We start from the raw sequence: 15,320 nt of genomic DNA on the forward strand, positions 1-15,320 counted from the left end.
CATGCAGTCAGTGACTATTCCAAAACAAAACCTTAGGTCAGGCCCAGAGCCTTTTTCCTATTTAGGATGGGCCCAGGTCCTGGGATTTGTTTCCTTTTGGTATGTGTGAAGCTGTAACTGGCCTCCCAGTGACCTGAGAGCTGCCTGCCCGGACTTAGTAGAGAATCAGCCTTGGAAATTGTTTCAGATCTTTTATCCCAACTTTCAGCTGGAAAGTCCCTGGCTGCCTGTAGTTGCCCCAAATCACGTGAAGTGGAGGGGCTGGTGGGTCTAAGCCAACTTGGCTTGGCCTGGTGGGTTGGACTTTGAATTTCCAAACCAGTGTCTGGGGGCTATTTTTATACTTGCTCTCCTGCTGTGTCCTCTCCTAGGCTCTTCCTTTAGGCAATAAGAGGAGAGTCCCAGTGTTGCTGCCCGTGCCCAGGCCTCCTTGTTATCTTGGTTTATCAGCACTGTCTGGTTAATCTAACAGAGAGCCCCTTGCTCAAGACAGAGAATCAAGGGTGCAGATTTCAATGATCTATTTATTTCCCAAAGCATTTTGAAGTAAAGGGCTGGAAATGTTAAGCATATTTTGGCAGTTGTTGAGTATTGGGTACTAGGAGAGTATACTTTGCCACCTTCCTGTTGGAAAAAGTGACCTCCATGGGGAGCTAGCCCTTGGGCAATGGCCTGCCACTTCATTCCCTGGTGAGTGAGTTCTGTGTGGACATGGCCTGGTGGGGCCTGAAGCAGTAGAGAAGACTCTAGTCCTTCCCACCTTAGTCTTTACAAAATCTCCAGTGAAATGCATCTTCAGGTTTTCACAATCCAGAGCATCCTTTCTCTTGGGGAATGATGTGTGAAAGATCAGAATAGCTCTGAGCGGCTTCTGGTTTCTTTTTTTGTTGATTATAGCCAAGACCAGAATTAAATCAACATTTTCCCTCCCCAAAGCCCCAGGCTCTGGGCTTGGACGGCCAAGTTCTGTAGCTTGATGACCCATTAGTCTGCAGAGCTTATAAAATCTCTAGAGAAATAACACTGGGAGGAGGACAGACTGTCTGTTGTTCTAGACGCCAGATTCTCTGCTCCAAGAAACTTTCATGAAATGCTCTGTCCTTCCTCGTGAAAATTACAGTGGGGAGGAGATTATAGTGAAGACTTGACTCTCAAAAGGGAAATCAGAAGAAGGCTGTTTATGGAAATGCACCTTCTCTTTGTAAGCCTAGGGACAGCATAGTAGTCTCCTGAATTATTGCTTTCCTCCTCAGATTCAAATCTTGGCTCTGCTGCTCACTAGCCGTGTAACTTTGGGCAGCTTACTTAATGTCTCTGAACTGCAGTTATTTCATTTATAAAATGATAGTACCTGCCTCACAGAATTGTTTTTTTTTAAGTTGGCTAACTCGATTTCTCCAGAACATGTCAGTTTTGAGTCGTTGGGCTCAGCCAAATTGTCCTTTTGTGTATTCCCATAGTACCACTGAATTGGTTCCTACAGGACTGTCGGTCCTGTGTGCTCGTCTATAGCTTTTTGAGACCACGGAGAGTGTTTTAATCTGCTTTGTTTTCTGAAGTTCTGGTGAATTCCTGACAAACAGTACGCATTGCCCACATAAAACAGTGCTTTTTGAGTGTTTTTCTACATGAGCATGTTTGTTCTATCTTGAAATTGCTTGGATCCGAATTGATGAATGTTTTTTGTTTTCTTTGAAGTGACGGTTCTTCCTCTGTTTTTCTTCTCTTATCTAAAAGAAATATCAGGCTTGGCAAAATGGCTCACACTTGGATCCTAGAACCTGAGAGGCCAAGGTGGGAGGATTGCTTGAGCTCAGGAGTTCACGATCAGCCTGAGCAACAGCAAGACCCCATCTCTACTAAAAACAGAAAAAAAATTAGCTGTCTGTAGTCCCAGATACATGGAAGATTGAGGCAGAAGGAACAGTTGAACCCAGGAGTTTGAAGTTTCAGTCAGCTACCACTGTACTCTACCCATGTTGACAAAGTGAGACTCTTTCTTAAAAACGAATGAACAAGTAAGAAATACCAGTTTTTATTTCATATTTATGGATTTCCCAGAAGCCTTATACTTGGGTAGTTGCTTCACATTTATTTCCCCTTTTTATGTGCTTCCTATTTAAGGACAGTGGTCAAAAATGCATGGTGAGAAGGAAAGAATCAAATGGTACTCTAGACAGAGTATCCTCAGCTTCCCATCCGTGTTATGTCAGGACTGTGGGTTTGGTGAGGAGAAAGAGAGGTGGGAATACTGCTGTTGGGAAAGGATGAACTAGCACAGTTTGTTGTTGGGGCCCAGCCAGGGGCTGTGAAGGGAGGTTTGAAGAAGGTTGGAGCAGATCCACCAGCTTTGCTCTCTGCCCCCTTTCTGCCATTACGTGTAGTCCGAATGTTTTCTAATCTTCACACACCCTAGTTCAACATCACGCTTGTGGCTCCCTGAGTGCAGTATTAAAAATGGTGCAGGGATATTTAGACTAATATACCTAAGGGTGCAAGGATTAGGATGGGTGTGTGTGTGTACAGGACCCAGATGAACTCAAAAGATTTGTGTTCAGACCCTGTCATTATACATTTACTTGAATTTGTGAATGAATATGCCACCAGATCTTGCTGTTCAGGAAAGATTCTCTAGTAAATTTAAACTGCCATTTGGTAGGAGATCCTGGTAATTCTGGCAGATGCATTAAGACTTATCCTGTGGACTTGGCGCCTGTGGCTCAATTGGCTAAGGCGCCAGCCACATACACCTAAGGTGGCGGGTTCGAATCCCCAGCCCGGGCCTGCCAAACAACAATGATAGCTGCAACCAAAAAATGGCCAGCACTGTGGCGGGCACCTGTAGTCCCAGCTACTTGGGAGGCTGAGGCAGGAGACTCGCTTGAGCCCAGGAGTTGGAGGTTGCTGTGAGCTGTGAGGCCATAGCACTCTACCCAGGGGGATAGCTTGAGGCTCCGTCTCAAAAAAAAAAAAAAAAGAAGAAGACTTATCCTGTGACTACCTGATTTCATCAAAAGTTCTTTCTAATGCCATTATAAAGACATTCAAAACATCATACATAATGCAAGTACCAGGCCTTCAGAAAATGTTTTCTATACCTGTCATGCCACAAAAATCGCCAAATCAATATTTCCACTCTTTTCCTTTAGTTAGGCTTTGCCTGATAGATCACCCAAAACTGTCAGGTCTGACATGGCATGTCAAGATTCAGTGTTACCTCTTAGAGCATGTAGTGTCACAGAAATCAGTGACCCACCCCAGGCCACCATGCCCTGCTCCCTATTGTTTCTGCCACTTCTCTGCTGTACCAACCCTATGCCTTTTTGAAAGGCCAGTAACATAAACTACGTGACTGCACCCTTGAGACTACTGCTCCCTCTCCCCTTTTTGTCAAGAAACTAGTTCGCAGTCCAGAGCAAATGGATGCAACACGCCTATGCAGGAATACACACAAATCAGGGGTGAAAACATTAATGAATATCAGATCTATTGCTCGTTGAGCACTCCCTGTGTGCCAGGTTTAAGCAGAAGAGGAAGGCAACCGGCACATGTGGGGCACAGAGTGGGCATGCACACACCCTTACATGTATTTATGTGCACAATTTCATTCAGTGTTAGTAATGACCTGGTGGGGTGGGTGTTGTCCTCAGTTATAGAGCAGGAAATGAGCTCTGAAGAGTTAAGTAATTTTTCCAAGATCTCCAGCCAGCCACTCTTGAGTCAAGCATCTGACCCAGGTCTGTCTGGCTCTGTGAATACCTGTGTGCTGTGTCATGTTATAGCAGACACACCTAAGAACAAGTGGTGGGCCTCCTCTGACTAAAACTGGGATGGTAATGAACATCAAAAGAGAATGATGATGATGACGAGAGAGAACTGTTCTAGATAGAGGGAGACTAAAGGGATATAAAGTCAAGTACAATATTTAAGTTTTAAAAGCATTGGTGAGTCTATAGTGGTACTTGAAAATATGAAGAATAATAAGGAAAGTGTTTTTCTTTACAAAAGAATGATGGTGGAGTGGGAGTGATAGAATATTTAGAATCACCCTTTTTGATGACTGCGGTGTGCTAACTAGCCATTGACGATCCTGCAGTCACAGGTGGTCTCTGAGCATCGCCCCACAGTTGGCTGATTGTTTACAAGGGGGGAATGCGTCTGTCTATACCTCAGAGAGAAGGGTGGGCAGCACTCCAGCCAAGCTGTCCAGCCTGACTCTTCTCCCACGGAGCCATGATGCCCAGGGAGGGGTGCAGCAGCACCTTTGCAGTGTTCTTGTTAAACAGAGTGCCCACTGTGTATCTGACCATGAGGAAACCGATCCACAGTGTGAGGCATTCTGCAAAGCAGCTGGCCTGGACACCTCAGTGGGGCCAGCCAGACCCAGAGTACAAGCCTTGACTAGAGCTTGGGTTGTCAGGGTGGAGCCCATTGGAAAGACTCACTTTTCTCAGTGAAAACTGCTTCAGAGGCACTTAGTTACTTGGCATTGAGAAGGGCTTCCTCAAGGTCTAGCCCAGGTCCCTTCACCTCCACCTGGTCATTGTCACTGAGTAGGTTGTCCCTTCCTCAACTCAGCCAGCATTCAGGTTGATAAAGGAGAAGGAACTCACCTTGTCTGCAGGGCATGTGGACACGTGGTCTTTTTGTTTCCCCTCCTTAGTGAAATGCTGCCATTCTCAACGCCAGTGTCCTTTCCTGGCCTGTAGCAGATCTGTGACCTCTTTGACTTTCGGTCTGCCCCTCTGACCTGAGTGGCCAGCCTTGGAGGCTAAGACGTTCCCTCTGCCATGCCTCCTCCCTACCACACCCCCTCTGTTGTCCTTGTATTTTCACGTCCCTCAGTTGTCATCAGAATGTTGCATCTCTCCTCATTCTGCAGGTTCGAGTGTGAATGGCCTGGAGGAGCCCAGCATCGCCAAGAGGCTGCGGGGCACGCCTGAGAGGATCGAGCTGGAGAACTACCGCCTGTCCGTGAAGCAGGCAGAGGAGCTGGAGGAGGTGCCTGAGGAGACGCAGGCAGAGCACAACCTGAGCAGTGTGCTGGACAAGGGCACCGAGGAAGACGTCGTCAGTAGGTCAGCTGGGGCCTGAGTCCTCCTGCCCCCAGGCAGTGTCCTCATGAGAGACAGCTTCAGTTAGGGCCAGGTGGCACAGCAGCATGTCAGCAGTGTGGAAGCCGGGCTGACTGTCTGGGTTCAAGTCTTGGCTTGGCCACTTAGCTGCTTTGTGATTCTAGGCAAGCCACGTGACCAGTGCACGTGGAGTGGGGTGACACGGGGAGCTTCCTCACAGAACTGGTGTGAGGGTTAATGAGCTGGTGTCTACAGTGTTGGGAACAGTACTTGACACGTGGAAGTGCTCTTAGGTTACCTTGTGAGGTGCTGGGCTGCATGAATGGGGCTTCTGTATCCTGTAAGGAGGCAAGAGTGCATGTTTGTCACCTTGTAAGTGTGAAACCTGATGGGGGGTAAGACTAAGACCAAAGTGCCTGGACTGGAGCTCAGATTGCCACTCAGGCTCTGCTCTCAACCCATGGTGCCTCCTGTTTCCCCTGCTGCCCATGGCCTGTCCTCCTCTGCCCCTTTGAGGTCCTAGCTGCTCATCTCATCAGCCAGTGGGGATCTCATCTGCTTGACTTAACTCAGAGATTCATGAAGAAGCACTGGCCTTATCCCTGGCCCTTTGTTAATCATTGAGAAAAGAACAGGGAAAAAATAAGGCATACCTCTAGCCCTCAAGCTATAGTTCACAGATTCGGGGCAGGATCAAGACTTCCACTGGGAGAAAAGCAACCTAAAGCAGTGGCCAGGCAGGCAGCTCAGGGGGAGGAGCGCAGGGTAGTGATCAGGGCTGACTCGGCCACCAGCTCACTGTGTGGTCTTGGGCCAGCACTGTGTCAGGGAGCCACTCACAGTAGCCGGTAGGTTCGTGCTTAGCCATCCCAGTCTTAATCATGTCTAGCTGGATGATGCCTCTGGGGACATGCATGCTACCCCTTCCCCAGGACCCCTGTATCTACTATGTTGGTACAAAAGGGTTCAGAATGTCTAACAGAAGACTATAGAGGAGATGAGAGGCATCAAACATAAAAAGGAGGGGTGAGGTCAGTCAGTATGGGGAAGACTGTCCTTCATTATGGGTACCCTTGCAGCTGCCTGGATGGCGGAGGCTTTGGGTTGGCATTTGAGAGCATTTGAATCACAGGCACTTTTATACAGCTGTGATGAAGGAAATGTGTGCGGAAAAGGGAACAGAGCAGTTTTTTTTTTTTTTTTTTAAAGTTCAGGGATGCTTTTCAGAGGGTGTTCGCTGTGCAGAGCTACTTTCAGGTATATCCACCATCCCCATCCTTGTCAGACACTGGCTGGACCACACCTCTGTATATTCCAGGGGCAGCCTCCCCCTCGGATCTGCAGTTCTAAAGCCATCACTAATTGTACATTGATGTCCTGTAACAGCATTTCCTTCCAGATTACCAAGGAGACTTACCCCTTCTTTGTTGTGCCCAAGTGATGAGGAGGAGTCCATGTTCTCTCTGCACTGTGGAGGTGGGCAGTCCTGTGTGTCAAAACACGTTTATAAACTCTGGAGCAGAGCTGATGGCTTGACATCAGGCTGAGCGAGTGTGGGTCAGCACCACTTTACCACAGTAACAGCGTTTCCTCCACTGTAATTTATAAACTGTGAAAGGCAGTGGGACAGCAAGTTCATATAATTTATCAAGGGCATTCCAAGAAGGCCAAATCATGGCATTTATAGCAGGATATGATAGGAAGGGCCACATAGAAACATGAAATCAGTCAGCATCTATACAGTATAATAAATGCCCCCAGTGTACTTAAATTCAAGGGGGAGGCGAAGGTCAAAACTACCATTAGCTGCTGCACAGAATGAAAACCATCTCTAAGAGCGAAGCTCAGAGGAAGGGGCTGCAGATTTTGTCCTGTTTTCCAGGCCTGAGTGTGCAGAAAGTATATTGTGTATTTGTTTTCCATCTTCCCTACAGCACCAAGCAAAGAATTAGGTGCGTTTCTAGCCCTCAGTCCTTCTTTGCTGAGATGTTAGACTTGAAGATGAGAAATGGCATAATTTAAGGAATTAACCTATTCAGCCCGGGAAGTCACTTTCCATGAGTTTAGAGAACTCTTTACTTAGGTTTCTGCGGTGAGAGGTGGTGTGTCTTGTGAAGTTTGAGAACATGACTTTGGATTTAAGCAGACCTGGATTTCAAGCCCAACTCTAATACTTGTGAGCTGTAGTCAAGTTACTTAGCACTCTGTGCCTCAGTTTCCTCATCTACAAAGGAACCTCATAGGTTTCTTATGAGCATTAAGTCACATAAAGCAAGGGATACAGTGCCTGGCACCTGGCAAGTACCAGCTACCTTGCAGCTCTCGGCACAGCACGGCCTCCCTCATTGGGAGTGGTGGGGCTGGAGAATCTTGTACAGGTCTCCTCAATAGGTGCGTTAAGTGCCAGAGTTGGGTTTGGCTCAAACTCACTCTGTCTAAGGGCGTTGGTGACAGGTTTGCCCTGTGTCAGAGTCACCCTGAGGGCACAGATTGTTGGGCTGAGCCTCTGATGCAGCCCGTCTGGGGTAAAGCCCCAGAATTTTCATTTCTGCTGTGATCCAAAGACCATACTTTGATAACTATTGCTCTAATTTTTTTGAATTTCCATGATGATAAACAGTACCTGGGATATGGAATACTTGGTTAAAGAGTAACTCCTGAGCCTCCTGTGGGGTGTCTAATTCAGTGGATTTAGGGTGGAAGCCTAGGGGAGTCTCATAATCAAATCCATGGTTTAGTTCACACTAGAACCCATTAAGTCCTCAACCTTACCACAAGCCTAATCAGCTCTGGGACTCTTCTTTGCAGGCAAGGTGGGTCTTCTGGAGGAGACCCTGGAAATAGCACTTCCTTTTTCTGTAGAAAGACCAGGTGGCCAGAGATGAGGCAGCACTGGTTTTATGGCTGCAGTATGGTTTTGCCCTGATTCCTTAGCCATGAGAATTTGCCCCATGCAGTGAAGGGGCTTGTGCAGTGCCCCTGGTGTTTACAGATTTGTGGCTCTAAAGGCAAGTCAGGAGGGCCAGAGCAAACAGGCGTGTTTTCTGGGTAGGGCAGCTAGGGTCATAGAGGACTCCCCTGAAGTTGATGGCAGGCTGGCTGTGAGGATAGGGGGATTCCTACCAGCCTTCTTCCTCCTGCCTCACCCTTTTCCAACAGAGGAAGTAACAAGAGGTGTTGCTGAGCAGGGCCCTGGTTTTAGGCCGGAGTAAATTTCTGCAGTGGAGTAAACACAGTTGTCAGGGAGATGGAATCTAGGCCATGACTGCACAGGGTCTCTCTGATTGTGAGTGGGTTAATATCCATTTTCCTTGGAAAACCACCCAGGAACTTGAAGTGGCATTCCATGTGCAGCCTGCCCCATGCTTAGTAGGGCCTACCCGAATTCCTGGTCTCCTACTTCAGGTTGGATCCCTGCAGCTAAGAGCTTGAGCGCAGCCTTTATTCTGGACTTGCAACCCTGAAGGCTGCTAGTGGCCACAGAGCTCTTGGGTTCTTGGGGAAACACCCAGGAGAGTACAGTAGGACAGATGTGGACTTCTCATGCAAACGATCCAGCCTCCTTGGCATCAGTTTCCTCCTTTATAAGAATGGGGAAAACTGGGCAGCGCCCATAGCTCTGTCGGCAAGGGCACCGGCCACATACACCTAGGATGGCGGGTTCGAACTCAGCCCAGTGTGCTAAGCATGGGAAAACAATGGCAGCTATGCCTTAGAGTAGTTGTGTGCTTAGGGCTACCCCACAGGGAGGTTCTGCACAGCAGGTGGTCAGGGCTCTGTGACTGTCATCACTGTTATCATTGCCCTTGGATTTGCCCATCTTGATGCTACAGAAGTAACTCAGTGAGAGGACACCTGAGGGGAAATTCAGGGAAGGTGCTTTAGATGAGTAATTGGGTCTAACTTGAGGCAGGGAGGGTTTTGCTTAGATATATTCTCCTAACTGGAAGGGTCAAGTCCTTCTGGTGGAGGCTTTACCCAGGAGGATGCGAGGGTGCCTCTGAAATCAGGGGAACCTGCCATGGCTCTCAGTGTTTGTGGCTCCTTGTACACTCTTGCCATCTTAGCTGTGCTGGGCACAACAGTGACCTTATCCTCAGAGAGGGTATAGTCTGAGGGGAGGCAGACCTGGATCAGAAATCACACAGGACAGTAGATTGTTACTGGACCAAAACAGATGCCTACTGGGAGAGTAGGGTGGTCTAATGATGAGATTTACTGGCCCCCATCTCTCCTTGGAGGTAGTATTTTGAGAAGTTACCCTTTTCTCCTAGAAAGAGGGAGAAATTGGTTGTCTGTATGGCATTTTTTTCTGGTATAGTGATTCTTTGTGCTTACGAAGATTCCAGGCTAGAGTCCAAGGGGGTGCAGGTGTTGGGAGCCTGAGAGACTGACTTTCCACCATGAATCTTGTGTGACACACGGGGCCTGGCCAGATTCAGAGACTGCCCTGAGATACTGTGAAAATGACAGCCTGAAAAGGCACAGTTGGCCACACCAGCCGGATTTCTCTCTGTCCTTCATGAAGAGAGGGATGCCAGTTTGCCTGTCCGGGACCTCTAGAAGCAAGTAGCAGGGCCTCTGGTGGTTGCTGAGTTGCAGCTTGTGAAAAGAGGCGAGGGCTAGCCTTCCGCACCCTTCTCTGTGCTCCAGGCCACCCTGACTGCACTCTCATAGTCCTTGAGCTGTCATAAAACTAGCCGAGGTGGCACTAATAGCTATAAGTGGGGCCTCGTTGTCCTCATCACAGGGCATTTATTCATGCCCACGTTGTGCAAGTGCAACCATCCTCATGATGTGGTGCAGAGCAGGACAGGCCAGCACCGAGGGCCCCTCGGTGAGCTGATTACAGTCCATCCGACTGCTGACTGCTGGGTAGCCCTGCTCAGGCCCTAGGCACTCAGCCAGAAGGAAGGGAAAAGATGTCCTTCACCTTGCCCACTAAAGATTTAAGATGACCATAGACATATCCTTATCCTGTTTCATGTTTGGACAGTGTTAAATGACCCACAGTAGGTTACATGTTATTAATAAGGAAAGTAATTTAATGAAAACAGAAAGGTAAGGCAAAAGTAATGTCAATAAAAGAAATACTGAGGAGGAATCAAAGCCCAGATGCCAAACTTTCCAGGTCCGCACTCTGGCATTCACATACATACTTGTGACTGCGTCCTTCGGCCCTCTCCCGCAGCACGGTTGTATCCCACTTTCCTTTGTCATGATACATGTGCATCTTATCTCCCTTGAAGAAGGATCTTTGTCTGTGTTACATTTGTATTCCCTGCAGTGTTCAGCGACTACACTGTAAGTAGAAGACACTCTGGAAGTTTTAGTTGGGTGAATGAATGAGTGAAGCAGAATCACTAAACTGAGCTTGGGTAAGGAGCTGGCTCTTTTTTTTTTTTGGATGAGACAGGGTCTCACTTTGTCATGCTCGGTAGAGTGCCGTGGTGTCACAGCTCACAGCAACCTCCAGCTCTTGGGCTTAAGCGATTCTCTTGCCTCAGCCTCCTGAGTAGCTGGGATTATAGGCTCCCACCAGGACACCTGGCTTTGTTGTTGTTGTTGTTGTTGTTGTCATTGCTGTTTTAACTGGCCGTGGTCAGGTTCGAACCCGCCACACTCAGTATATGGGGCCGGCACCCTTCCCACTGAACCACTGGCACCGCCGAGGAGCCAGCTCTTTTTATTTGTGTGTCCACTAGCTGAGCTTTAGTAGGTGCTCAGAAATGTTCAATGAATAAATCAACAAGTGAATGAATAAGTAAATGAGTAAACAAATCAAATGAAACAAATCCCAGAGTGTAATACATGCATGATGAACATCAGTAATCCCTATTCTTGACAACATGCCTGCGAGGCAGGTGACGTTACCTCCTTACGGATGACGAAACTGAGGCTCTGAGAGCATAAGTAGCCAACTCAAGAGTCCCACCACGAGTAAGCAGAGGAGCTGGTGAGAAAAGGGAGTGTAGCCAGCAAGACTGCCCAACTTCTGACACCAACTGCAAGTGCCAGAGTTTCCTGGAATCACCCTCAGGTTTGATAATTTGCTAAAAGGACTCAGAAAGCGGTTATAGTTTATTACGGCAAAAGGATACAGATTTAAATCAGTCAAGGAAAGAAATGTGTTAGAGTCCAGGAAAGTAGCAGACTTGCAGCTTCCATTGCCCCTCCCCATGGGAGCAGGATAGCATAACTTTCTTGGCATCCCTGTGTGACATTATATAAGGAGTACCAATCCCCTGAGGTTCAGTGTTCATAGTTTTTATTGTGTAGCCAATGACTGGTTGGTTGGCCAATAGTCCATGTGGTTGATCTCAATCTCCAGGTCAGCCAGAACTGTGTGACCCCATGCCCTCTCCCTAAATTATATTTTAGACTGTCCACCATGACCCAGGACCCCCAGGCAAACAATGATAGCACCCTCAGGCAGGACAGGCCACAGATTTAGCGCCTGAGCCAAGGGCAAAGGCCAGGTTCTCTTTGGGCAAAGCACAATTCTTCACCAGAGAACACTCATTATGGATGCCGTGGTCCTCATCACTGTATCCACCTGGCTACCCTGTCACACACAGTAGGCAGTGAGCAACCCTGCCCTGGCAGAGAGAGGACCCCACCAGTGCACCTGATGCTTCTGGGGATTGTGGAGGCTATTGTGAAAGCCAGATTCCCCCAGCCCAGCCCTATATACGCTTCCTGCTGAGGACACATCCTCTTCTGAAAGTGACTCTGTGGGAATTATCAGACCATGAGAAAGGTCTGAGAAACTTGTCCACTTGTGCAGTGGCACTGTATTGGCGCTTGCAGCAGACTCAGTTTTGTTCACAGAACTCTCTGCAGGGCAGGGAGTAGGACATAAATGCTACAGGAGGGTGTCCTAGGGACTGAAGAGCCGTGGTCTGGGCTTGTGTGAGTCATAGCAAGTGTGTTCTCGCTGGGTGCCGCGTCCTGCCTTAGCTGAGAGGGCAGCGTGGACAGTGTGGCAGGAGGGATGACCCCGGAGCTGTTCTTGTATTCTTTCCCGTACCTTGGCACTGGGCAGTACCTTTGCCACCACCTTCCTGTGTGTTCCCAGCTCGGGGCCTGGCCCATCGTGGGGTGTGGAGGAGCATCAGGAAGTGGAACCTGATGCCCTCTTCTCTGTCCCCTTTATTAAAAGTATTTGTTCTATAAAATTTGGATTCTGTCAAAAGGCCACACTCAAGGATCCAGAAGATCACATGTGGCCCCAGTGCCACAGGTTCTCCATTCATCAAGGTGAAAGAAGACTTTCTCTCCATTCTCAATTCCCCATTCTCTGTCCCTACCATGCCTTTGTGAAACTTAGCCCAGTGATCTTGGTGTTCGCTGGATGGAAGCGCTCCCTGCCCTAGGCAAGGCTGTCCCCCACGTTGGCTGTGTAGGTGTTTATAGGGATGAGTGTCTCTTGTCCCACCCTGATAGTCACTCTTCCCCTTCCCTTGGCCCCCCTTGGTCAGGGAAGGGTGCTTCCTCCTCCTGCTCATCAGGTACTTTGCCTGGGACACGTAACTTTACCCTTCTTGGTTCTTGCCGTTCCCTCACTCTGCTTGCATGGTTATTTACTCACAGCAGTTCCGAGTCTGACATGGAGGAGGAGGAGGAGGAGGAAGAGGAGGAGGAGCCACAGCTGCCTCCCTCTGATCTGGGTGGCGTCCCTTGGAAGGAGGCTGTGAGGATCCATGCTCTTCTGAAAGGGAAGAGCGAAGAGGAGCTTGAGGCCTCCAAGAGCTTTGGGCTTGGGAACGAAGAGGAGGAGGAAGAGGAGTATGAAGAAGAAGAGGAGGAAGAATATGACGAGGAGGAGGAAGAGTCCAGTGAAGGTCAGGAAAAAAGTCTCTTCTCAACCTTGACCCCTTCCCCCCAGTGATCCGTGTGTGCGTGTATGAGGTTTCTGAGGCTGACGTTAATTACACAGACGTGCCTCCTAGAGCCCAGGGATACTCCCTCCAGACTCAGGATATGGGGGCACAGGAGAGGACGATGGTGTCTGATCATTGACAATGGGAATGGTGTCCCCTGTGCATACCACCATTAGCAATTGGATGTGGAAGGCAGAGGGCCAGTCTAAGGGCTCCCTCTGAATCAGGTCACTCATTCTTGTCTTCTCATTTTCTCTCTTTTCCCTTTTGTTTTAAAGAAGTTTATCTTAACAAAGAAAGGGAATTTAGCTTTCTAGAGGATTCCCTGGTTCCTAGTTTTGGATGTTGAAGGCTGCTATGCTTAGGTGGCCACTGGTCAGGGTTTAGTCAGTGACACCCAGAGCAACACTTTGAGCCAGTGTCCTGGAAAGGAGTGTCATAGTCTCAATATCCAGTCACTCTGGTTCTGAAATATTCTCTTAACTTGGACTCTTTTAAGTTTTTCATTTCTGACCCTATCTCCGGCTCTTGTTACCTCGAATGATGAGGAAGGACTCATGGGGCCTCCTCCTCTTGTCTGCGTAAAGAGAGGGTCATTCTTTCCCTGTTCTGGTCATGCAGAAGTCTGGTGGGTGATGACGAAGGAACAGGATAGGTGAAGACCTGATTCCCCTGAGGGATTGGCTTGAACTGAACAAGAAGGACACAGCTTTTAATTTCTGAGCACCAGAGCCTCTTAGCTCGTCAGAAAAGCAGATTACATCCTGGACAGCCCCAGGCTCTGTGGAACTGGCATCGACGACTCCACTGCTCTTGTGCTTATCTCTGCTTTTCCTGGAATTTGGTGTGCTCACTGCCCAGTCCCATCCCAGGGTCTGTTTACTCTGGCACAGCAAGGCCCAAGCCCCTCCCTGAAGGGGGCTCACGTTCCTGGGCTGGTCACCGGAGAACTGTGCCGCTCTGGGACACTGGCCCAGATGAGGCAGATTAGTCAAGGAAACACACCCTCCTGCTGACCCTTTTGTGTCACTGAGAATGGTTAGGGCCAGAGCACTTCCATGGGTCCCTAAGGAGCTGATCTTCTTATTCTCCTGCAGGCAGAGGAAGGCTGGGGCAGGACCCACAAGGTGGCAGTGGGCAGCCTGCCCCTTCCTGCTCAGTCTGTTTATGAGAAATGAGTAAGGTCTGTGTGAGTGGGAGGCAGGCCCAGGGCCTGTGCAGAAACCTCGAATTCCTTCACCACACTCCCATCTCTGCAGATCATGGCAGACCCAGAGTAGCTTCTGCACCCATACTAGTCAGAGTGAGTCACAGCTGTCCAGGGGAAAGGTATTTTGTTTGCATCATTCTAGACCTCATTATCTTCAGGTGATGATTAATGCTTAGTGCTTATAGTCCTGACACAGCTCAGGGTCCAAGCTTGTTTCCTTTTCAGGAGAGTTTAGCCCAGCTTTCTTTCCTGCAGACTTCATTTTCTGGACTTGGACCTAACTTCAAGACCAAACTTGTAGGAAATGGGCTTTAACTAGAGAAACACACACCAACACATTTGGCCAAACTCTGAAAGTTCCCGGATGAGAGCCTGTGTTCCTAGCCCTTAGTAGGCCTTTTGGGCAGTGGCCTTCCGTGCCTGTGTAGGCAGTGGCAGGACATTATTGCCCTGCAGCAGAAGATAACTCTTCTTTTATTCTTTTCCCTCCCCTCCATTCCCTTTTTCTCTGCGGGATTCTTGATGCTGTGGTGTGTTTCTGGCTCCCCCTGCTGTAGAAGGGGAGTACTGCCCCCGGGACAGAGAACTGCAAGGCCAGTGGTTCCAGCTTCTCTCAAAAGAAGAAGATTCGGGTACACGTAAAGGTACCCACTCTGCCCCCTTGCCCACCTTCTCCCCCAGCTTCCTAGCAGCCATCCAGAATTTACATCCATAAGCAGGTCCCACAGGACAAGATGCGTGCACTGCCAGACTGTGCACATGTCTCTGGGCCCATAGCCCTGGACCCCACCTGCACAGGCAGTCACCTGCAAAGTAGCATTGGAGTCAAGAGATTCAGGAGGAAGTCAGACTGCAGAAGCAGCCTTACTGGATGTGGCCCATCTGTGTCCATGTATGTTTTGCTGCAAGTTCCCCTCATCCACTTAAGACTCAGCATCTTCTCTGTGTAGAAAACCTGACGTCCCCCCGACAGGTACACTTCACGTTTCTCTGAGAAAGGAAGAAATGCTGGCTTCATGCTGTTGATGAGTCCAAGGCTGAATGTATTATCAGGAAGAGAACAGGCATCAGGTAGAAGAATCGCCATCGGCTCAGCGCCTATAGCTCAACCGGCTAAGGCGCCAGCCACGTACACCTAAGGTGGCGGGTTCG

General features: G+C 48.9%; 1 protein-coding gene across 4 annotated transcripts in view; it reads left to right on the forward strand.

Annotated features, from left to right (window-relative positions):
* Window positions 1–15,320, forward strand: part of MICAL3 (microtubule associated monooxygenase, calponin and LIM domain containing 3) — a 201,239-nt gene that overhangs the window by 146,040 nt on the left and 39,879 nt on the right. For all 4 annotated transcript variants that reach the window (XM_023517064.1, XM_023517065.1, XM_023517066.1 and 1 more), the window contains 2 exons: window positions 4,883–5,078; window positions 12,669–12,919. In XM_023517064.1, the coding sequence (XP_023372832.1) occupies window positions 4,883–5,078; window positions 12,669–12,919 (447 nt within the window). The remainder of the gene's footprint in view (window positions 1–4,882; window positions 5,079–12,668; window positions 12,920–15,320) is intronic.

Source organism: Otolemur garnettii, unplaced genomic scaffold, assembly GCF_000181295.1.
Source record: "Otolemur garnettii isolate 467f Iridium unplaced genomic scaffold, OtoGar3 scaffold00104, whole genome shotgun sequence".
NCBI classification, from domain to species: Eukaryota; Metazoa; Chordata; class Mammalia; order Primates; family Galagidae; genus Otolemur; species Otolemur garnettii.